This window comes from Durio zibethinus, chromosome 20 (assembly GCF_047325235.1).
Source record: "Durio zibethinus cultivar Kanyao isolate XHJ-2024 chromosome 20, ASM4732523v1, whole genome shotgun sequence".
NCBI classification, from domain to species: Eukaryota; Viridiplantae; Streptophyta; class Magnoliopsida; order Malvales; family Malvaceae; genus Durio; species Durio zibethinus.
This window is the reverse complement of record NC_143181.1, coordinates 3529177-3553907: the sequence shown is the minus strand read 5'-3', so window position 1 is coordinate 3553907 and position 24731 is coordinate 3529177. Positions and strand designations below refer to the sequence as shown.

At 35.9% G+C, this 24731-nt stretch overlaps 4 protein-coding genes across 6 annotated transcripts; 2 read left to right on the top strand and 2 right to left on the bottom strand.

Annotated features, from left to right (window-relative positions):
• Positions 1-5805: 5805 nt before the first annotated feature.
• Positions 5806-9125, top strand: LOC111314914 (E3 ubiquitin-protein ligase WAV3-like). Its single transcript, XM_022916530.2, has 2 exons — positions 5806-6667; positions 6777-9125. Exons 1-2 carry the CDS (start codon positions 6302-6304, stop codon positions 8676-8678), a joined length of 2268 nt encoding a protein of 755 aa, XP_022772265.2. The 5' UTR covers positions 5806-6301; the 3' UTR covers positions 8679-9125.
• A 1545-nt stretch (positions 9126-10670) lies between these two features.
• LOC111315500 (glutamyl-tRNA reductase 1, chloroplastic-like) lies at positions 10671-14868 on the bottom strand. Of its 3 annotated transcripts, none has more exons than XR_016330799.1 (4): positions 14206-14868; positions 13187-13428; positions 11829-13061; positions 10671-11387 (listed from the first exon to the last, which is right to left on the bottom strand). XR_016330799.1 is itself a non-coding variant. In XM_022917269.2 (3 exons), the coding sequence occupies exons 1-3, from the start codon at positions 14486-14488 to the stop codon at positions 11931-11933; spliced, it is 1656 nt and encodes a 551-aa protein (XP_022773004.1). In that variant the 5' UTR covers positions 14489-14868; the 3' UTR covers positions 11566-11930. The 3 variants fall into 3 exon arrangements, 1 of the variants encoding a protein (XP_022773004.1); XR_016330798.1 differs by lacking the exon at positions 10671-11387 and adding an exon at positions 11566-11729; XM_022917269.2 differs by lacking the exon at positions 10671-11387 and having other exon boundaries at positions 11566-13061.
• Positions 14869-17920: 3052 nt separating this feature from the next.
• On the bottom strand, positions 17921-19867 carry LOC111315499 (ubiquitin-fold modifier-conjugating enzyme 1-like). Its single transcript, XM_022917267.2, has 3 exons — positions 19453-19867; positions 19323-19384; positions 17921-18239 (listed from the first exon to the last, which is right to left on the bottom strand). Exons 1-3 carry the CDS (start codon positions 19783-19785, stop codon positions 18104-18106), a joined length of 531 nt encoding a protein of 176 aa, XP_022773002.2. The 5' UTR covers positions 19786-19867; the 3' UTR covers positions 17921-18103.
• Positions 19868-19987: 120 nt separating this feature from the next.
• On the top strand, positions 19988-24085 carry LOC111315498 (disease resistance protein RGA2-like). Its single transcript, XM_022917265.2, has 2 exons — positions 19988-23650; positions 23785-24085. Exon 1 carries the CDS (start codon positions 20161-20163, stop codon positions 23647-23649), a length of 3489 nt encoding a protein of 1162 aa, XP_022773000.1. The 5' UTR covers positions 19988-20160; the 3' UTR covers position 23650; positions 23785-24085.
• Positions 24086-24731: the final 646 nt, after the last annotated feature.

Below are 24731 nucleotides of genomic sequence, written 5' to 3'. Positions count from 1 at the left end.
CCAGCTTAAGGGAAAAAGCATTCATTTTCAATTTCGTGCAAAGAGAATACCCTAACTTTTAAGTGATAGATGATCACTTTGCAGAATATTCTATTAAACTTTCTCTCATTCAATTGTTTCACCAAATCAGTTACAAAAACCTTAGACACTTAATCACCCTTTCATCATCTTCATCTTCATCTTTTCTTTCTTTTTTCTTTTCTGCAAAATCTGAACTCTCTTTCTCTGTATATTAATTCATTTGTTTATAGTAATTTTGTTGATGGATTGATGGTTTAGGATGGTAGCTATCCAACAAAGCTTATGACAAGGCCATGCCGTCGCCAACGCACCAGTTCTTCCACCATACATATTTTCTCTTTTACAAGGCCAAGGGTGGTCAGAAGAAGAAAAGGGATTAATGTCATCTTTTTCTAATCCTAATTAATGCAAATGGCATAACAAAATCTAGGAGATCTCTCAAATTAATCTAATGTACTCATGTAGATTGGCATCCCATAATTAATTAAGTAAAAAAAAAAAAAACTACTATTATCAAAGATCTCTGGCTTGAGGATTTGGTCATGATTTTATGTTCACATCTCCCATATGACTTAAATAGAGTAGTCTATAGGTTCTTTTTCATTACTACTTATTAAAGATAGTATTAATATTGTTGGTTCTCTAACTTCTTGGAGATGCTCATTAATTAATATAAACCCAAAATTGCCCTTGAATGAATCAAGAATTGAAGTTTGCTATATGAGATTTTTTTTTTATAAATTTTTTGAACGATTTTAAAAGTGTATTTTCTCTCGTAGTGTGTTCATTAGTCAAGTTGATAAATGAGTAATTAAGCCTAGCTTAAGGGTGTAAATGATACATTAGTACTCGCAAGCTACTCGGGTTCGATTCGAAAAAAATTCGAATTCGGTTCGATTATTATCGAGTCGAGCTCGAGTTTGAGTAGCTCGACTTATCGATCGAGCCGAATTCGAGTATTTTTATATCCGGTTCGAGTAGCTCGAGAGCCTAATCGAGTTTTTATATTGAAATATATTTTTATTATTTTAATTAATAAAATATTTCGAGTTCGAGTTCGAATATGAATAATCGAATTCTTGTCAAGTATATGAATGAAGCTTATTTTTACATATTAATCGAGCTTAATCGAGCTAGTTCGAGTTGCTCAAATTCGATCACGAATCTAGTTCGAGCTTGAAAAATAAAACTCGACCGAACTCGAGTCGAGTATCGAGCCCCGAGTTGTGAATCGAACTCAAGCTCGAACTTCTCACTATTTGGCTCGACTCGATTCGATTACACCCCTAATCTAGCTTTTACTTCATATCCTATTAAATTGTATATACATTTGGATTAAAGATATATGATATATTAAGATTTAATAAATTGGACAGATAAAAGGATTTTGAAGAGAAAAATAAAGATAACGAATGATGGTTAGGAAGGACAGCATGGTCATTGAACATGGGTGACCAAATACAGGCACTCTGAATGATTTTAGTCAAAAGCATAAGCTTGTTATGATGCCTTTTCTGTGCTTATATTAATTAAATTAAGATTTTCAGAATTGCAAGCAACCATCTTCGACTTGGAGGTTAGCAAATGAATGGGATCTTTTCCATATGGGTTGTCCAATTTGGTCACGTGATGTGTGGGCATTTCCCCAATTTTCTAAATCAACTCATTAAGCGAATAAAAACCCTAAAAAATCTTTTTTTTTTTTTATAAGAAGTTGTAACACGAAGATAGAAGATTTAAATTTCAAAATAATTGGATGTCATCCCTTTAAGTTTTGAATCGCTAAAAAACCCTATTTTTAATATAAATACTTACTGTCCTTTACCATTGTCAGAGAAATTGGATTCTTTTGGCATTGAAAACTTAGCTCACCTTGCTGAACAGGAAAATGGAGCTAGCTTTTTCATTTGATTTCTTGATGAGTTATTTTTGTTCTCATTAAAGCAAGATATTAACAAAGTGGGCATCTGATCTTTAATATTAAAAAAAAAAAAAAAAACTTTATGCCAAATTTTCTAATGCTGAATTGGGCAAAAGGATGTGTGGGGGTTTGATCGTGTTAGTTTGTTCAACAGTATTATAATTTTATTAATTCTCTCTTCAGTGATTAGAAACACAAAGATTAGTACATTTATAACTACTAGTATAATGTATATATAATCAAGAATTTTTTTATAAAGAAAACCTTTGATTGAACTGAATTAAAATATTAATATGGACTAGTGTCCAAAATCAGATGCATCTATCTCTAAACCTAACCTTTTGGGGTGATAAAAATCATGTGCTTGCCAGAAAAGATATATAGCCTCCAAAGCTCTGCAGAAATCCCATCATCTAATATAATGGTTTAGAACTGAATTAGGAGATGTAGTTGAGAAATAAACCTAATTAAATTAAGACCCCAAAAGCAAAAAAAAAAAAAAAAAATGAGAGTAAGGGTTTGAGTTTCTTTCTAAAGACCATGAAAACTTATGATTTGGGTCAATCATTAAGCATTGTTTTGTTTTATGCTTCCATTAAAATATAGTATATAAAACTTTGGACCCTAAGAAATGAATAATTAATGGTATAGTCTTAAACAAAATCTAAATGAGGACAATTTTCTGTTCTTTTCTTTTCTTTTCTTTTCCTCTTAAATGAGGCTGTTGAGTCAGAGATGGGTTCATGACCAAAACGTAGGACATTAAGGGGCTGGGGGTCCTATCCCCAGAGACCAGAGTACGAAAATGGGGTCCCAATTAAGAGATAAAACCTAAATAGAAGTCATTACAAAAAACCTGGTCCATTATTCATTATCTGTTTATCTTTTGCTTCCCAGCATCCTTCCATGGCCGGTATGGTCACCACTTTTTCTTTTTCTTTTGAAAATAAGTTTTCATTATTTAATTTGTTTGGTGTATTTCCATCCACAGACATGTGTTAATTAAACAATTAGTTATCGAAGAAGAAGAAGAAGAAGAAGGTCCTTTGAACCATTGATGACCTTCCAGCTTTTGTCTATATATATAGATATATCCTTGACTTGAATTTATATGTTAGACTTATAATATTATGTTATCTTATATTTTTATAATTTAAATTATGAATTTTAGGGTTAATTAATTAATTTTTTTTATTATTAATTGGTTGACAAACTTGATTTTTTTGCCCATATCATGTTTTAAACTGTAACTGCTATAATCTTGATATAGACATAAATTTGTATCATGGTATCATCCTATACATATAATTAATGAATTTGATATTATCAACACAATTATTTATAAATTATTTTTATTTTAAGAATCCAAAAAAAAAAATCCAATATCTTTTTAGTTGTTTTAAAAGCATGAATAAAATAGCAAAGAAATAAATGTTATTAACAATATAAACACTACTTCTTTTAAATTCAATGAATTCAAGAAGAGTTATACCTCTAACTTTTAAATAAAGAAAAAATAATTTTATTATCAACAAGGATTGATAATTTTAGATTTCATAATTTTATATGTTATAAAAATAATATAAAAAATTGATATGATTTGAATTTTAATAAAAATTATATATAAATTTAACAAAATAAAAAATATATTTTATATTTTTTTGTCAACATAAATTATAATTCAAAATTTTTATATAAAATATGATAAGAGTGCATGAATTATTATTATTTCATATTATAAGAATTCATATGAATTAATGTGTGTACAAACATACATAATTTATCAAGTATTCACCGTTTTCATTACTAAGATTATTGTAAAACTTCTATAAAAAAGAAAAAAAAAAGGATTAATGTAAAATTAAATTGACACATGATTCATGCATCAGATTCACATGCGTCATTAATCTCATCACCAGGATAAGAATTATTGATTGTAAATAATAGCAAGAAAGATTTTCAAAAGGATTTTCAAAACTCTTAAATAATTATGACTGGCAAATGAAACAACATCAAGCATGAATTAATGAAATGTTATTGTCATTTGGTCAATAATCAACTATTCTCTGGTCCAATCCTAACTGAAACGTAACATCAAGCATGAATTAATCAATGAATTTGTCCCAAACTATCAATTTTTTAGTTGCAATGTATCCCTAGAGACATGGGATTTGAACCCCTTCTCACACAAACAAAAATAAAAATTACCCCAAGTATGTTTTTTTTAGTTGTGTTATATTCCGTGAGTGTGATGCCATTTTGGGGAAGGTACCAAATCCGTGATTCAAATTTTTTTTTTTATTGGAGTCGGGTTTGCTAACTTCGGTAACTCATTTACTATACTACCAGAGTTTTTAATTCTACAATTTATATATATATATATATATATTTTTTTTTTCATTGGGGGATGTGAAGGAATTGAGCAGTTAAGAGTAGAGAGATGGAAAGTGGATGAGAGCCTATGCGTTCATGGGGTTCATGATTTTGTCTTTGTTCTCTGATGATTATCAAATAAATGCATAAAAATTTTGGTTTTTATTGGAAAAGAAGAAAAAAAGGGGAAGAATGATTATCTTATCTTGTCTCGTTTCCAAACAAAAACGAAGGACAAAAAGAGGGAAGAATTGGCTATTATTAAAAGGAGAATAGATTTCGAGCCAAGATTCTCTCTTTTCTCGTAAGGATTATGTCTTTTTCTTAATAAAAAAAATTTAGATTTCAAGTGTTAAAATTATTGGAACAAACCCAATTTTAAAAAAAGAATAGAAAGAAGCTGCCGTATTATTAAACTTGGTTAAGAACCAAATACTAGAAAATCCAGAGTTATATTGCTAATCACTTGCATCTTGGTCCTCCCACCTGAATGAAATTCTAAACTTTGGCCCCCCATTACCGTTGTTGGTGCAACATCCAATTTGACTTCGCAAACATAGCCCGAGACAGAGGTGAATCCCCATATGGTCGAGTCACCGAGCAACCACCCCTCTCCCGGAGGGCCAAGGTCAGTCTCCAAACCACCGACACCCAAACCTCCCTACAAAAGGACCCAACATCTGGGTGTCTGAGCCGCCCCACTCCCGCCCATTTCCGCCCCTCCTGCTCAACTTCTCTGATTTCCTGACTCTTTCCTTTGCAATTAATGATTTAATGTGTTTCACTTTCCACGTTGATACGGTAATTAATATTCCAAGATTTGCCATTGGCAAAGGCTGCTCTTTGACATCACGCTTCTTAATTTTACTATCAAAATTTATCCAGTCTAGCCTGCTATCCTCGCTTCCTACTAAAATGCCATCGAATTTTTTTAATTTGATACTAATTTCAGACAACAAAACGACCTTGGTTCGATGATGATGTGGTAGTTGGTCACTTGGTTGAAATCATCATCACTCAATGCTTCAAGCTGTTCAACGGCTAAGATTAATAAAATAAAAAGCCTAATCAAAAGTATGATGAGATGCGTAACATGCATAAGATATAATATCCCGACACCTACCATTTATGAATCATGCATGAACAACAGAGAAACCCGAATGCTTTTTCGACTCTGAAGTAATACTCGCCAGGTAAAGAGGGAACAGCACGTTTCAAAAGTAAACTTTGTCAATTCAAGTACACGCATCCATGTGACGCGTGAAGAGAGGGGATGTACAAAGTGCATGGAGCATGAAAGGCATGGTGGGATGATCAGGTTTTAAACAGGTCGGTGGGGATAACGTGGTGAAGACAGAAAGGAGAAGAGGGTGGCGGAGAGGATAGGAGAGGCTGATCGTTGAACGCTGACGTAAAATGTTAACCAGCACGTGCCGGTTAAACAGGTTAAAATTCCATTTAATTACTATTTCCAATGAATATAAATATTCAGTAGAAGTACAGCTTCCCTCTGGATTTCTCAAAGAGAGAGAACAGCAGCAGACCTCAATCCTTTTTTGTTGCAGAGATCTTTTTGGCGCTGTCGATATAGAAATTAGAATAAAGGAAGTGCAAAAAAGAAATAGAGAAGGGGAAGAGAAAGGAGCAGCTGGTTTTTTTTTTTTTCTCTTTTTTGTATCATAAATCCCACTAGTTTGTCCATTTGCGTTTTTTTTTGTTTTCACATTTGATCCCATGTTCGTATCCTTAGGCTTTGATCCTACGCTTTTTGTCGTCTGTCGCGACCTTAGATCGATCAAAACAAAACGCTTTTTTTCTTTTCTTTTTCTTTATCTCATCGAAAAACATAAACAAAGGTGGAGTTAGATAGAAATAGAAGAGAGAAAAAAAAAGGGAAAAGGAGAGTGTTTGTTACTTACTTTGTTGGTTCTTCTAAAGCCCAAAGTCTTCTTTTTTTTTTTTTTTCTCTTGGGGTGACACTGAAAAATGGGTACCGGTTGGAGAAGAGCCTTTTGCATTACAATCCCTAGAGAATCTGAAACCACTGGTTTCGACAAGCATCAACAAGAGCAGAGTCCGAGTCCCAGCCACAGAAGTTGTGCCAAGTTAAGCTTTTTTTCTAGTGAAAGTAACGCTTCTACCCCTCGATTTCAATCTCAACCAGTTTCTAGCCCCAGTCTCCGTTGCCCCACTATTGATGAACCATCTTCCACAAGTGAAAGCCCCCCTCTTCAATGCAAAACCACCCCTAAAGCAGCCACTAAAAGTCCTAAACCAATTCTCTCATCAAATTCTTCCTCCCCTCGTTCACCTCTCAAGCTCTCACTTTTCCGCAACAGCTTCAAGTTCAGAGTAAGTAATTACACAATTCTGAATTCTAACATTCAAAATATAGTTAAATTTTAATTCATTTTGGCTTCTTGTACTAATTTTTTTTTTTTTTTGGGTTTGAATTTGGCAGAGTAGTTGTGGAATCTGTTCGAACAGCGTGAAGACAGGTCAAGGAACAGCCATTTACACAGCGGAATGTGCACATGCCTTTCATTTTCCATGCATAGTTGGTCATGTTCGTAAACATGATTCCTTCGTTTGCCCTGTTTGTAATACCACCTGGAAAGATGTCCCTCTTCTCTCCATTCACAAAAACCCAACCCCTGAAAATGACACTGTTCTAATTGAAAACACCATCCCCAGAATCGAAGAGAAAAAAATCATCCAATCTTATTCACCGAGAATTGTCAATAAGCAAGAACCAAAACCCAAACCGTCTGATTTAAGATCCTACGATGATGACGAGCCATTGCTTTCTCCAACCGCCGGTAGTCGTTTTATTCCCATTCCAGAAGCTGATGAAAACGTTGAACTAGAAGATGACGACGTCAAGGAGTTCCAAGGATTCTTTGTTAATCCCAACCCTTCATCCGCCGTTAAGTCCGATGAAGTGCTCCCATCCAACGGACGTGATTTGAGGAATGTTAAGGTCAGATTATCTCCCGAAACGGCAGTCGTTTCAGTGGGCCGTGGATACGAAACTTACGCCGTGGCTTTAAAAATCAAGGCCCCACTACCTCCCCCGGCAAAAATACATGCTTCTTCGAGGAATAGTAACAATACGGGGTCACATTTGGACCCTTCGCAACGTGCGCCTATCGATTTGGTTACCGTTCTTGATGTGAGCGGAAGCATGACCGGTGCTAAACTCCAGATGTTGAAACGCGCCATGCGTTTAGTTATTTCGTCGCTCGGCTCAGCTGATAGGCTTTCCGTCGTGGCATTCTCGGCTAGTCCAAAACGATTATTGCCTTTGCGGAGGATGACGGCTCAGGGTCAACGAGCTGCTTGGTGCATTATTGATCGGCTCGTTTGCAGTCAAGGAACGAGTGTCGGCGATGCGTTGAGGAAAGCTACGAAAGTGCTTGAGGATCGAAGGGAGAGAAATCCAGTAGCTAGCATTATGTTGTTATCCGACGGCCAGGATGAAAGAGTCCAATCTAATGCTTCGAGTGAACGGCATCATTCAAGCCACGTGTCGTCGACTCGTTTCGCCCACATTGAAATCCCGGTTCATGCGTTTGGATTTGGGCAAAGTGGCGGTTACAGTCATGAGCCAGCTGAGGATGCGTTTGCTAAATGCGTTGGTGGGTTATTGAGCGTTGTAGTACAAGATTTGAGAATTCAGCTCAGCTTCGCATCTGGCTCAGCTCCAGCTGAAGTAACAGCCGTTTATTCATGTAAAGGGCAGCCTACTGTTTTAACTTCCGGCTCGGTGCGGCTCGGCGATTTGTACGCTGGGGAAGAAAGTGAATTACTCTTGGAGCTGAAAGTTCAAACGTCGGCGGTTGGGTCCCACCACGTGTTGTGCGTTCGCTGTCTTTTCAAGGACCCCGCTTCGCAAGAAGTTGTATACGGCAGAGATCAAGCGCTTCTTGTACCTCGGCCCCACGCCGTTAGATCATCGTCTCCTAAAATCGAACGGTTGAGATTCTTTTTCATCACGACTCGAGCCATCGCCGAGGCCAGGAGGTTGATTGAGTGCAGTAACGACTTGACAAGCGCTCACCATTTGTTGGCCTCGGCTCGAGACTTGTTGATGCAGTCGAATTCGTTTTCGGCTGAGGAATATGTCAGAGGGCTGGAAGCTGAGCTGGCGGAATTGCAATGGAGGAAACAGAAGATGATGGAAATCCAACGGCGGAGGGTCAACGAAAGGGAGGCGATGACGGTGGTGACGAATGAGACTGAGGAGCCACTCACGCCTTCATCGGCTTGGAGAGCGGCTGAGAAGTTGGCCAAAGTAGCCATCATGAAGAAGTCTTTGAATAGAGTCAGCGATTTACACGGCTTCGAAAATGCTAGATTTTAGTTTTATTTTCCATAAAAAAATTTAATGAAAAAAATGAAGAAAAAAAAGAGGGATTATGGATTAATTCAAGAAATTGATTGGTTGGGTTGCTTTAGAAAAAAAAGAAAAAGCTTTCGGATTTTGTCTTTTTTTCCTTTAAATTAAAATCCCCATTTTCTTTCTGTGTAGGAAAAGTTTGTATTTATAGTGTAGGAAGTTCTCATGTGTAATTGGGTTTCTCCTCCTTTTGCTGTTAACTTTCTTGGGATTTTTTAATTTAGCATTTGGCAAGTGGGATTTTAATCCTTATTTTTTTTATTCACTTTATAGTTTATAATGTTATCCTTTTGGGGTTTTTCAGAAAATTTGATTGTCAAGTGAAAAAAAGAAGACAAAAGAGAAGGCGTAGAATGATTGAGGCAGCTAGGACTTGGAAATGACAATGATGAATGAATCATTTTCCTGTAATTATATTTTCTTTGTTATTAAAGTATTATTTTGCTTTTCATTTCCTGAATTATAGTAAAACTAAACCTTTTTATAGACTTGTGACATTGGTGATAGGCTTCACCATCAGCCCCCACATTACCCTCTGATTCTTTCAACTATCACCCATTTCTTTTCTGATACAGTTGGAAATGTTAATCCTGAAACTAATTTCTTTACAAATTGGATGATTTTCTCGAGTTCTTAGAAGTTTTGAGTATCCTTCTGAATACATTTACCTGCCAACATGTTTAATATATGAAAACATTTGCCTGATTACTGTAGGGTAGGAATACTGGCAATGGCCATGTCAGAACGTATCTAGAGTTCAATCAATCACAATCTCTCACCGTGGGGCTTTCTGTCCTTGATTCTGGCATTGAGGCAGGGCTATCTTGAGCTCTGCAACCTCTGTTGTAGTAATATGTTCACAGTTCTCTCTCATCCATACTTAGAACGGCTACCCTCGTGTCTGGTTCACTGCCCAGTGCATGGCCTAACGTATCACATAGCAGCAACTCAAACAACACTCTTCCCAAAAAACCAACGTTTGGGAATTTAGCGGCCAACCAATCAGACACAGTAATGTGACCATTTGTGGGGGCCATATCCTCGAGCTTTCCTTCCTAGCACTCCGATACTAACATTACCGTTTTGAGACAAAAAAATATTACAAAAATTAAAAATAGATTTAAAATTATAATGTTGGATTTGATTTTATCAAATTTTGAATTAAAAAATAAAATTATTATATTATATATATTTTAAATTTTTTATATTAAAATTATTTTAAATAAATTAAAAATTATATAAAAGTAATATAAAAAATTTAAAATCTTAAAAATGAATTAATTAAACTGAATCATTAAAATTAAATTTAATTTAAATTTAAAATATTATTAAAAAAATTAAATCCAATTTAATTCGATTTGTTATCACTTCTGCGACTCGTAAAAGGAGTTCTTGCCAGTAATTCACATGGGCGGGGCCTCGAGAAGCCGAGGAAGGTCCACGTTTGCTTTGCTTTTGGAACATTATCATTACTTGTTATTGTTTGAAGTACATTGTTTTTTTTTTCGCTTTAGGAACATTATTGTTACTTATTATTGTTGGAAGTACGTTTGTTTTGTTTTTTTCATGGCCTTTTTTTTTTTTTTTTTGCATTTTATAAACTTACCAAGACTTCTTAACAGAGGTTGTTATTGTATTCGTTTGAAACTGATCGATGGCATGCATGGAAATTTAAATCCAAATGACATATCAATTACAATTTACCGTAGCTCGCAAGACTCTTTTGCTCCGCAATTAGTGTTCTTAGCCAACTAATGACAAAGACTATAATTCTTATCTTGTTCAAAGTTATAAAAGCATCATGGACCCAAATTGCAGTTCATAATTACAGAAAGGGTAACCGGTGGTTACAAAAACCTGCACGTCTTATCATTTTCATTCTCGGTTGTCTTTGGGTTCCAACCCATAGCTGCTTTGTCCTTCGGATATATCATTTCATGCCAAATGACAAAAAAAATGGTCCTATTGACTATTGTAACGCCTCCATCAGCATTATTGGTTAATAATGCTGCTAGGGAGTTTAACCATAATTGTGTGATATCTTACCTTGTATTTGATGATCCATGGGGCTTTCAAGGACCTTAGCGAATGTACAGTCATGGTTCCATTGGAGTCTTACTGTTCTCAATGTGGTTCCTAGGGCTAACAATTGCAGACATGAGACATCATGGCAAACAAGGGACACCCCTACTTTTATGTGTCTTCTTCCATTTGGTTTTAAAGAAAAATCGGTTTGGAGGGTAGGGTGTTACAGCAAATGTGCCGTGTTACCTTGGAACCAATACTAAAATCTGTAGGAAATTCCGTGATCACCAAATTGTCTGCCATCGAAGCATCTGTTTGCGCCAGACCCTCCCTGGTCCATACAATATTCATTTGGCCTGTGTTGCATTGAAGTAGTAACCAGCTACGAGCATGGACAAGTTCATTTCGGCTTCATGTTATGCCAGATCCACCCCTTCAAAAAAGATTATAGTAAAGGACATAGTGACTAGTGAACCCTATTTTCGAGAACACATGGCAAAGTTTGAGTCAGCCGTAGCCATTTCGGCTGCAAGACGTAGACCTTTCCTAAAAGCCCATAGCCAATAGCCCATATTCAGCACAAATACCCAGTATAGCCCAGAATTCAAGTGCCACTTGGACCATTCCTGTCCTCCACTTGCCACTAACCTATAATGATAAACAACATACAGTAAGCCTTCTTTCTGTGTACCTAGCCCAAATAGGTGCTTAAGAGTAATTATTTCCAGTCAATCACACAGCTAGTACAGCCAAAGCGGACAACTATCCAACACAAACCTGATATTGCCGGTTTTCACTTAAGAAAAATAAGTAAAAAATGCCAATATTTACATCTACAGAAAATTCCAGCTCTATATTAAAATTAGTATATGAATTACAATGATTAATATTGTTCCCATAGATAATATAAATTCTACAGATGAATTGATACACGAATCAAGCTCGCCTCATACTGCATGCTACAAAGCCGAAAGACCACTAACAAACGTGCTGTAGGAATGCGAAGCCAAATGAGAGTCAAGCTATGGTGTCTTACACCAATTAATGAATTGAAAGATGCGCCACAAGGACCTCAAATTGATTAGTTACCTGATTACAGCAGACCAACACTCATGACTATGTGAGGAAGTTCTCTAATTCCATTTTGAGGAAGTGTAATTTATTGTAATGTAAGAGATTCCATATTGGTGCTCACTTTTGACTTTGTTCTACCTTGGCTCGAATTTTCTGTTCAAAAAGAGATATATCTGACTCAAGGTCAAACATTCTGTTAAGTGCATGCATGTTCTCAAGGGTCTCATTCAGAGTTCGAATGTCACTACCATCACATCTCAGGTGCTGCATTGGACCATGGAGAAGTTTATTCACAATACCACGGCTGAGATCGTCCACAGCCCTCCTTGTTTTCTTTGAGATATCTTCTCCCATCTTTGATAAGCATTTCTCTAACTCTGCAACTCTAATTCTCTCTGCATAGGCTCGCAACTTCTTGATGGTAGGAACTGTTTCCAGTGAATCCCTCCATGCTTCAAACTGTTTTGATTCATCAGTAATAATGGCATGAGCTTCCATTGCTCTTCGTAGTCGGTCCTCTTTATTAGCAGCTACAACCTCCTTCAGGTCATCAACATTGTAAACTTGTGCACCATCAACATCTGTGACACATGATCCCACATTCCGTGGAACAGAGATATCAATGAAGAGCCTCAAACCACCAACTTCAGAACTGGCAGGGGGGAGATCCTTGACATGCTCTTTCAAAAACAATGGGGTTTCTGATGCTGTACTGGTGAAGACCACATCGGCTTCAGCTGCACAAGCCAGTATGTCTGTAAGGTGTCTGTAAATAATCTCAACACCTTTCATCTCCTCACGGATTGCAGCAACTTTCTCCTCACTTCTGTTAACAACCACCATCTTGGTGCAACCTTTTGCTACCAAGTGCTTGATCACAAGCTTTCCCATCTTTCCTGCACCAATAACCAACATTCTAGCAGTAGCATGTGAGGACTCAGGAAGCTTCATCAAAGCCAGTTCAACAGCAGCAGAGCTAACAGAAACGGCTCCAGCTGCAATGTTAGTCTCTGTCCTAACTCGCTTCCCAACAGTAATTGCATGCTTGAACAGCCCACTAATGTTCCTTCCAAAGCCAACAACACCTTGCCCAACTTTGACAACCTGTTTAACTTGTGCAAGAATTTGACCTTCTCCAAGAACAAGAGAGTCAAGACCAGCAGATACTTCAAAGAGGTGCTTTGTAGCATCCTTGTTGTACAACAAAAACCGGTGCTCACAAATCTCTGAAACTGGGATTCCACTAGTCTGCAACCAAATTGTAGTTAGCTAAACAACTACTGCCAGATTTAAAGTTTTCACATAAATTGGTTCGTGAAACTAATTTTATAGAAGTAAATATCACAAACTATAGAGTCCAAAGAGTAAAGTACCTTTGACATCCATTCAGTTACTTCTTTGACTCCACGATGCTGAGAGAGAGCAACAACATATATTTCCATCCTGTTGCAGGTGCTAAGGACGGCAGCCTCTTCTATATGATTCAAGCCACATAACTCCCCAATGGCTCGTGGCCATTCTGCTTCTGGAATGGCAAGTTTCTCACGCATCTCCACAGGTGCAGTGTGAACACTAAGCCCTATAACCACAATGCTGCTCCTTTCCTTTGTATATCCTGGCATGGAACAATCACAAGATTTTCAGTAGTACAGTTGTTACATGAAAATTAACATGTATATTTTACAAAAAGGATTAACCTTGTACATTTAATTAAATTCCTGAAAAAGGACTCAAATATTTTGAGTTCTAAATTAAAGATGAACGCATCATATCAAATGCTCTTTGCTTAAAATATAGAAGTTTCCAGACATTAAAGCCATACAATTATGTCAAGTTAACTAAGTTCACAAAGTAGGGAACCTATGCAAGCAACAATCGATTCTAGGAGTCTTTTCATGGTGACACTTTCCTTCCTCTTATTCATAACAAAAACTTCAGGAACTAGCTATTATTACACTGTAAGAGAAGAGAAATTGATTATGGTTTCCATCATACAATTCCAATGTACATATTAAGTAAGGAATAGGTTTTATATTGAAGGCATGACTAAAAGCTTGATTTTTTTCCCATTCCATCAACTAACAAAAGCAAAAGCAAGCAATTGTACACATAGTAAGTAGAAAATATATCCACAATTCTTTTGCAATAATATTTTTGTTCATCTCCTACAGAAGAAATATACCAAATATAAGAATCTAATAATTTATTTTGTTGGTTTCTTAATCTCAATTAGCACCTATTTAATTGTTGCTCTAAATATCTAAACATTATGAATCTGCTTAAAAAAAAATTGAAACTTTTCAGTTATATCAGATTAAGCAACGCATTCATCAAATAACAATTTATAAATCAAATCTAAAGCTGAATAACACGAAATTCAGGCAAAACGTACTGTCAGCAGCGGAAGTCTTGAGCTGTTGAAGTGCGGAGAGTGCAGAAGCCTTAGAAGAATCGATTCTTTCACCTTCCAAAGCCGCGTCGGATTGAGCAACTTCACATTTAACTCCTCCACTCCTCTGAACCATACCTTTCCTTCCACCATTAGGCTTGGAAAAAGCCTTCATTTGCCGCTGACAAGGAAAATGAGCCCGCAAAGAAGAAGCTGAAGACGATGAACAATACTTCACCAACAAACTCTCCAAGTTAGCACCGGAAAAAGTCGAAGAAACCGCCATGGTTTTGAAAACTGAAAAGCTCACTATATAAAACCCACCCAAAAGATAAAAACCCAAAAACCCAAATTAAAGAGAGAAACAGAGTGCGAGCTTAAATGGGTATTTAATTTTTCCTAGAAAAGAAAGTCCTGTGGTTTGAATTGGTATAGCTTGGATGAAAAAATATGCAGAGGAGAGATGGTAAAGAACAGTGTCAGGGCCTCAAGTTCAAGATGCAGTCCATACGAAAAAATTTACCGAAAATCAACAATGATTGGTCCAATCTTGGGAAATAAAAGGATTGGCGGATGGGATTTGGAGAGAGAGAGAGAGGATTGCGATTTTTTTTCTGAATTCTGATTGGCTGGTGGAACACACGTTTTATCCACACTCCTTTCTTTTGCCTTTGTCTTCGTTCTTTTATAGGGTCCCCTCCTCAATGGTTAGGCGACGAGTACTTGTTTGGGGAACAAGAATTTAATTTCCTTTCGGATTTTTCGTACATTTTTTTTTTATTGTTTTGAAAAGGGGAGATTTCAATTTGTTAAAACTTGGATTGATTTTTTATCAATCAAAAATAAAGTTTAAATTTTTAATTTTAGTGAAATTACTTTACTTTTAGCCATATGTATATGTTTTGTTTCATTGGTGAATACATTTAGATATAAATTTTTTTTTAAATTCGACTTAAAATAAAAAAAATAAAATTTTAATTCATTAATTAAATTTAATTGATATAAAAAAATTAAATTTTTTTAAAAGAATTAAAATATAAAAATAAAAATTTATACATATATATTTTATTTGAATAAAATCGGATGAACTCAAATTTTAATATTTTATTTAAAATTTAAATAAATTTAAAAATTTGTGTTCAAATTTATTTAACATGTTTTAATTTTTTATTTAAATATTTTTAAATTTTGAATGAAGTTTTAGGTCCGGATAAATAGTTTAACCCTTTAACAGGTTTAAATAAATAATGTATTTATCCTTTTGGTTTTATCATAAATAAAGTTGGATAATGACAAAGAATTCCTATTCAAGAATAAAAAAAGAGTATCGAAGCATTTTACTATTGTTCCTTTGATTCTTGTAATTTGTCTACATTTAGATACTGTGTGATCTATCAAATTCTAACTAAAGAGTGGCAACGTCATATCGTGGACCTCTTCTGGCCATTATTAGATGATAATTGTGTTAATTAAGGGCCATTTCTTTTTCTTTTTTCTTACACAAATGTAGAGATAAATGGATAGATACGATAAGAAAAAGAGATCGGATGTGGGTGGGCGACGTACGGCGATTTGTGATGGAGATTGGCTTTCTAAGATTTCAGGGTCTCTGGTCGCCACAACTTTTCTTACAAATCGTGGACAGCCAACTATAGTTCCATTTTCAGGATGTGGGGCAGCTTTGCTTTGTTTTGCTTTGCTCCTATCTGCAATAACAATTACTGTTAAACCTGTTTTGCTTTGCACCATCGAGCAACTTGAGATGGAAGAAGATCTACGGAGGGTGCGCCAGAGAAATGTTGTTTAATTTCTATTACTTAATTTGTATTGCTTTCATAGGCCTAGTACCTATAACTAATCAAGTCTTAAAACATGAAAAATATATTTTCACATTTGAGATGATACATGATCTCAATCAAAGTTCTATCACTAAAAAATCTAATCCGACAATCTTGCCTTGTTGCTAAAGGATATGCCTAAAATATAATGAATTAGTTTTAATTTGTAAATATTTTCATTTTTCTCTTGAAAATCTATGGAATAAGTACCTGAAATATTGTGTTTTACAAAAGCAATAACAGATGTCCAATTAGCAGTCAGAGTCGTGCTTAATGGATTATAAATCTTGCTTAGTGTGAAGATTAGGGTTTTTCCAAATAGGGAAGCTTTAGCTTGAAAATTTTCTTTGTTTTCATTTTAGTTCATGATTGTAGTGCATTCCAAGAATCCTGCACAAGCTGTCGCTCATTGATTCTTTACCTGTGGTTTGCAATACTGTTCAAAAAATTAACCAGTTTCTTGTCCCGAATTACTATATCTTTCAAGAACTTTTCCAAAAAGCTTGGAGCACCCGGCAGGCATGCAGTAGGATCTGTGCATCTGTTTCGTCCCCAGTTAGAAGCTGGCCAGTTCATGGAATGATCAAATACTTTAATATTATGATCAATGATACTTCGGCTGCAGATATACTTCAACTAAAAGCAAAATGATTAATGATATGGAACTAGAAGGGGGCTGCTGTCAGGATTACAACTCTCTAGATTACCTTTGCATGATCCTGAATGAGTGCTCAATCAGTTACTATGTTATTAAAGTCTGCTGTTTTAAATGTTCCAAGTAGTTTTGGTCTGGTATCAGACAGAACAAAATATCTTTCATACCAAAACCTCAGTGAGGGCAAGGCAAGTTGGAACAGTTCATTTAATCACCAAATTATTAATCAAACTCAGCAATTTATCTTTACATGATGCCTAAGCTATTGGCTACAGGCTGCAGGTTACAGCCTACATGTGATTATATATGGGGTTGGAATTAAGGAAGACAGTTTGATCCATCTCCGAGAAGTTCAAATTGATCCGATCTCGTATGATTGATTTTTTTTTTTTTAAATCAGGTATTGAATCGAATGATAAAAAGAAAAAATTGAGATAAAATTCTAAACAAATTCGATCCTATTCGACCTTATATATATATAATTATTTTTTAATTAATTAATTATATATATATAATCGAATCAGATTCGGAGCGAACAAAAATCAACCCATCTCTACCTATTACCGTGTAATTCGTTCTGCATCGTGATTTGGTATAAAAAGAGGCACAAACCTGAGTAAAACAGAATTACCTACTGTTTCTAATCTTCAGCTTAGTGATAGTCATATACTTCACATCCCCAAGCAAATTAGAAATTTAAAAGTGCAACTAGCTAGAATTATAGGAGGTGGCTGCAATGCCCAGAAAATAACAAAATATTATACATTTGGCAGCAATGGCCAAAATAATAAAATTATACCCTTTTTATATTTGAAACTGTCGAAAATGCTAATTACTAAAACAATAAATCTAAACGAATTTATCGAAAATTATACACTTTTCACTTGGTGGAGATGGGCCTTTAAATTGGCTAGATTGGGCTGTTCAAGCAATTCCAATTAATTGTTACTGATTATTACCCAACCCAACTTAGGAGTACACAAAAAATTTGTATAAAAGCCTAAGTTCAGCTAAGCCCAGCAAGAAATATATCCCAACAAGCTGGCCCAGGCTAGCCCTTGAACTCCTTTTCAGTATTTTACTCTAAAAAATGAAAAAGAAAAGAAAGGAAACGTCCAGAAGGTTCATAGGTATGATTAGGTACCTGCTCCTTACCCAACATTTACACATTTTTCATTTTTCTGCGGAAAGATAAATATATAAATAAAAGATTATTGCAAATGTATTCAAAAAATAATATTAGATCCTATTTGCATTTCAAAAATAAGAGGTCAAGAAGTTTCGATATTATCTATCTGATCATAGGACAGATCAAATTGACCCTTTCTAGAGACATCCTGTAAATCTTGTAATTATGCCTAAGCGTTTACTTCTGAAACTCAAGGTATACCTTTAAAATCAGAAAATACTAGGACTCATTAGATGAGGCTGCCACCACGTCATCCTTATGCTTGATCATACCAGAATCCACAAGAATGGGAATCTCTGCAGCAAGCCATGGAGCAAGACCCAAACAAAGTGCATGTGCTATACCAAACCTAGGACTGCATAACAAGATCAGAGAAGAAAGAACTTTTGAGCAACAATTCCAGTAGAAACAATCCGAATAAGTGCAAAAACCAAAAGGATTATGACATCAATTATCCTTAGACTATGGCCGAATTCTAGTTAATTCAAAAGGTTGAGCAATCAGACCCCTGAACTTCATTTCTCATTACATGTACCCCACCTCTTAATTGAGTTAAAGAAGTATGAAGCATGCAGCACCAACAATTCCAGCAGAAACAATACAAATAAGTGCAAAAACCAGAAGGGTTATGACACCAATTATCCTTAGATTATTGCTGAATTCCAGTTAATTCAAAAGGTTGAGCAATTAGATCCTTCAACATCCATTTCTCATTCCATGTACATGCACACCACCTCTTAATTGAGTTAAATAAGAATGAAGCATGCTGCACCATTAAACTTCAATGTTGCATAGTACTATCCGATTAAAGTCTCCCTTTCAACATTTACTCATTATGGCTCGATTAGCATTGCCTTTCTACATCTTCCTCTAGATTTACATCAAACTTCAGTTACTATTTTCTCTACAATTTTAATCCAACTCAATCTAGTTTTGCTGCTACCCACTAGGTTGCATTACCAAGAACTATCACTGTTAATTATTTGCCTGCATTGGACAAATGTTGAAAGTAGTGCCCCAAGCTGTCGAAAAGGACAAATGATTTGTTCATTCAACAATGTAAATTGAAAATTGGGCAATAGCTCAAGGATGATTATTATACCTAAATGGAATTTTTCCTACAGAGATTATGAATAGTTCCAAGCCAATGTCATTTAGACTTCCTCTACTTGATCAAAGGTTACATTTTGTTCATAAATACATCAACCAACTACATAATCTGAGTCACTTCCATTGAGATTTTGGATGCCATTTCCCCTAAAAACTCGAGCTAGATTAGTAATTGCAAACTACAAGCACATGAAATATCAAGTTAAATTCTTCTACTTTCCATATCCCTAATTTCCTCAATACAGAAATATATCACGAGAACATAAAATTCAACGGATCAAAATCACTAACATTAACAAACAAAGAGAAAACCTAAAATTCAGCATACCAATTTTTTGCCCAAAGTGGCTTGAAGTGCACGGTCAAACAAATCTTCCCCCCCCTATACATCTGCCAAACAAAAAACAATTACCAAACCAAGCAATTAGCAAAACAGAAAACCATAAATCAAATTTCACGTTCTGAGTCTTGCCATCGAGTTCGGGCAACTCGAGCTCGGGAGCAGTGGCCGGATAAGTAACGGGAATATCAAACTGGAGATCGAACTCGTACTTGAGAAGGTTATGGATGTACCAGCACTTGCCGGTCCAACGTGTCCCTTCGGGATTTGCTGCGGATATCCGGAACCAATCGTTGTCGTTGGACTTGTTCATCTGCGTGTAGGCGATCAGAGCCCTGTACTCCTCTTTCAGCCTCTGAGTCCATGCCACTCCGTCTCTGGGGCCCGCCTTCATCGTCAGCAGCGGGATCTGGGTCAACGTCGACTTCGTATTCGGGTCCCAGCCTTCCATATTCGGATTTTCCCCTCGTTCGCTAACCCAAACCCTAATCCTAGATCTGATTTTTTATTGAAGATTTAAAATTGAAGTATCACCGTCTGTTACAGATGTAATCGTGTCCGTTAAAAGGTCTGTAATTATATCACGTCAATGAGGGCATAGTTGGAAATTCGCTTTTTTGTTTTTTAAATTCTTTTAACAGGACAATTATTTGGAAGTACCCGGGAAACCGGACAGCAATGGCGGCTCATGAAGTCTTGAAATTCCGACCAAAAGTCTCCGCTTCTCTTGAGAGCAACCAAACATGAGCAATCATCATTAAGATTCATCATCTCCATTTATCTATAACATTGTAAACTTTCCTCTGTTTCTTCACTACCGCTGTCAATGGCGGAAATAATTGTATCACCTTTGCTACAGGTGGTCTTTGACAAGTTGGCCAATTCATTACTAGAACAGATTGCTAGCAGACTTGGCCTCAAGAAAGAGGTTAGGAAGCTTCAGCGAACCTTGTATGTGATACAAGCAGTGCTTGCGGATGCAGAAGAACAGCAATTGAACAATGGAGCTCTGAGAATTTGGCTAGCTGAGCTTAAGGAAGTTGCTTACGAGATGGAAGACTTGCTTGATGAGTTTTCTCTTGAAGCTATGCAATCTAGGAATCAGGGTAGCTTTGCTGAACAGGTACGCTCCTTTATTCCTTCCCTGGTACAGGCAGCCGGTTGTGTCAATTTGTTACCTAGATTAGAGCAGATCAAGGAGACATTAGAATTGTTAGCTGAAGAGAAGTCTAGTTTCAATTTGAGAGATGCTAATAGTTATAGAGGTAGCAGAAGAAGAGGGAGGAGGCAAACTGGGTCATTTATAGTTGAATCAGAAGTTTTTGGGAGAGAAGAGGATAAAGGTAGGATAATAGACCAATTGCTTTCAAGCAATAATTCAACTCTGGGGGATATTTCAGTTGTTTCCATTGTTGGTTTAGGTGGTCTTGGTAAGACAACGCTTGCTCAGTTAGTCTACAACAATGAAACAGTTGCAGCACATTTTGATTTGAAGATGTGGGTCTGTGTCAGTGATGATTTTGATGTAGGAAAAATCATGGTCTCCATCATAGAATCTGCCAGTAAAAATAGATGTGACATCTTAGGGATGGATGTATTGCAGTTTCGACTACAAGAATTGCTACTTGGGAAGAGATACTTGCTGGTGTTGGACGATGTGTGGAATGAAGATGACAGCGAATGGGAGAAGTTAAGAATGTCACTAAGGAGTGGTGTGGAAGGAAGTAGAATCATCGTCACTACACGTAGTAAAAAAGTGGCATTGATAATGGAATCAACATACACACATCAATTGGAAGGTCTATCTGATGATTATTGCTGGTCTTTGTTCAAGCAACGAGCTTTTGGCAACAATGAGAAGGAGCACCAGAACTTGTTTCCTATTGGTAGGCAAATTGTCAAGAAGTGTGCAGGTGTGCCTTTAGCAGCAAAGACTTTGGGAAGTCTAATGCGATTCAAAAGAGAAGAAAGAGAGTGGTTGGTTGTCCAAGAGAGTGACCTCTGGGATGTATCTCAAAGTGAAAATGGAATTTTACCTGCCTTAAGATTGAGTTACAGTCACTTACCACCACACTTGAAATTCTGCTTTGCATACTGTGCAATATTTCCCAAAAATTACATAATAAAACGGGAGAAGTTAATCCAGTTGTGGATTGCAGCAGGTTTAATTCAATCACCAGAAGGAAGAAGGTCGCTAGAATATTTTGGAAATGAATATTTTGATGATCTAGTGTGGATGTTTTTTTTTCAAGATATTCACAAGACTGAAAGTGGCTACATAACTGATTGTAAAATGCATGATCTCATTCATGATCTTGCACAGTCAATAGTGGGAAATGAATTCAAGATGCTGGAGCGTGATAGTGTAACAGAAGATCTATCTGAAGTTCGTCATTCAACAGTGGTTTGTAATTTCAGCTTATATACAGTCCCAGAAGCTTTGTATGCAGCAACAAAGTTACGATCCCTCATCTTATTGCTCCCAAAAGGTGACCTTGGAGAAGTTCCCGGAGGAATATTTTCAAGTTTTAGACATTTGCGGGTCCTGGATTTAAGTGGTAGTGGCATCAAAAAGTTGCATGATTCAATTTCCTCTGCCATATTTTTGAGATATCTTGACATCTCTAGCACCCATATTGAAAACTTACCTGAAAGCATCTGCAGCCTTCGCAACTTACAAGTGTTGAACCTTTCAGGTTGCTATAATCTCACTGAACTACCAAGTGGCATAACCAAAATTTATAAACTGAGACATTTGATGATAAGTGGCTGTGAGAGACTAATTACAATGCCACCTTGCATAGGAAAACTTGAGTACCTTCGAACATTGTCTATGTTTATTGTGGGAAAGGATGCCGGTCAACACCTTAACCAGCTGCAAAATCTAAACCTTGGTGGAGAGCTTTATATAAGACAGTTACAGAATGTAAGGGATGCAACGGAGGCAACGGAAGCTCACTTGATAGGAAAGCGAAACCTTCAATGCTTGAGTCTGTGTTGGGAAAGTGACTTTAATGGCCTAAATGGGAATTTTGCTAATGATGAAATGTTAGAAGTTCTCAATTGCCTCCAACCACATCAAAATCTGGAGAAGTTGTCCATTAGAGGTTACCAAGGAATCTATTTGCCTAGATGGATGAATGTTCATAAACTTCCAAATATAATTGAACTCACATTGATTAGCTGCAGGAGATGTAAATATCTCCCTTTGTTGGGTCAACTTCCCCTCCTTAAGGTCCTCTCCTTGCAAGGGATGGATGCAGTGGGAAACATTGGAGCAGAATTCTATGGTGAAGGCACTGGTAGACCGTTCCCTTCATTGAAAGAGCTAGCACTAATAGATTTCCCTTCTTTAGAATTCTGGTGGGGTTTCAACAGGAGAGAGGAATTCCCTTCTCTGGTCAAATTAACACTCAAAAAATGTTTCAGGTTGCAAAACATGCCATGGATGCCATCTCTTCGGCATCTGGAGCTACACAGTTGCAATGAAATGGTACTAAGGTCGGCATCGAACCTAACTTCTCTAAGCATCCTTGTGATAGATGAATTTGTAGAGCACTTGCTCTACTTGGAGAAGCTGCTCCAAAACAATCCTCTTCTCATGTCTCTTAAGATTAGCTCTTGTCCAAAGCTTCACTCCATCCCTCCAAGTTTAGGAAAACTCATCAATCTGAAATCATTAGCAATTTGCTGGTGTGAAGAGCTACATTCATTACCTCAAGGATTGCAAAACCTCACCTCCTTGGAGTCTCTGGAGATAATTGAATGTCCTAGTCTTATTTCCTTGCCAGAGGGTATACAAGGCCTGCGCTCTCTTCGATCATTGTCAATTGAGAACTGCAGTAATCTCAAGTTCTTACCAGTGGAGTTGCAATTTCTGACGGTCCTTGAGTACTTAACAATAATGTACTGTCCAAATTTGGCATCTCTACCTGACAGTTTCCAACGTCTGTCTGCTCTTAAGAGTTTATCAATTTTGAATTGTCAAGAGTTGAAATGTCTTCCCGAGGGGTTACAATATGTCACCTCAATGCAGAATCTAGAAATTCGAAGCTGTCCCGGTCTGATGGCTTTGCCAGAATGCATATCAGGGCTTACCTCACTCAGATCTTTGGCATTATCAGATTGTCATAATCTAACTTCCCTCCCTAGTGGTCTGCAGTCTCTTGGTTCCCTTCAGCATTTATCTATTCTAGAATGTCCAACTCTGGAAGAGAGGTGCAAGAAGGATACAGGTGAAGATTGGCCTAAAATAAGTCATGTTGCACATGTCTATATTGGATCACGAGAGTTCGAAAGCAGCTCATCTCATTAAGGTCTGAAAATTATCTTTTATGTCAGGTCTTTCTTTCCCGTTACTTCATTCTGGTTGGCAAAGTAACATCTCTTAATGTATGTACTTTTTTCTAGTGTTACTAAGAGATGCTTTCTTGTCTTGAACCATTTGCAGATTGAGAACTGCAATTGCTTGCTGATGCAGTTGAATCAAGACTAATGAGTTCAGCATTTGATGATGTTCCAAAAGATAGTTAGTTCTGCACATTTTCAATCATGTTAAAGAATTCCTTTCCTTTTATATAGATCATCCATCACTGGACTCTTTCCATCTTACATCCAAGACTATTCAAATGAAGCATAAAATAAAGAAATAGAAAGTATTACTATATATTTTTTATTTTTATCTCTTACGTTGAGGTTGTTTAATCAAACTACACTTCAAATTACTGAAATATTAATATCTTTACATTTTCAAGTTCGCTGTTGAAAAATCAGGTTGCATGCACTATTTTGAGTCTTTTTTTTTTTTGTTTTGTGATGATTTTTAAAGGAAAAAAAAATCATTAATACCGTTAAATGATCTTTAATTTCGTTGAAAGTGGCTACGATTTAATTTAATTTATTATTTATGAATATCTTAACTTTCTTTTTTTTTTATATATTTTATCAAGATGCTTTTAAATGCATTTTTTTTTCTCTTAACATTTTTTTCAAAATTATTTTAAAATAAAATTACTTAATTATCCCTTCTTAAATCCCTTCACATTTTTAAGGTTTCAAAATTGTAAATTTAGAAAATTTTAAAAGTTTTAAGATTTATAAATCTAAAAGCTTTTAAAAGTTTCAAGATTCGGATATTCAAAAATTTTTTGGAATAAAAAAAATTTTAAAAACCTATATCTTTATTTATAAATTTATAAATGAGTTTATAATTATTTGAAATAAGTCATTCTTTTTTTTTGCAATATTGTAAAAGATTTTCAGAATATGAGATTTTTTTCTCAATTGATATATATTTTTTTAAATTTTAAGTGTAAAATTTGATAAGTTAGTAAGTTATATAACTTATTTGGATATCCAATAAATTATATAATTTATTAAACATATATATTCAACAAA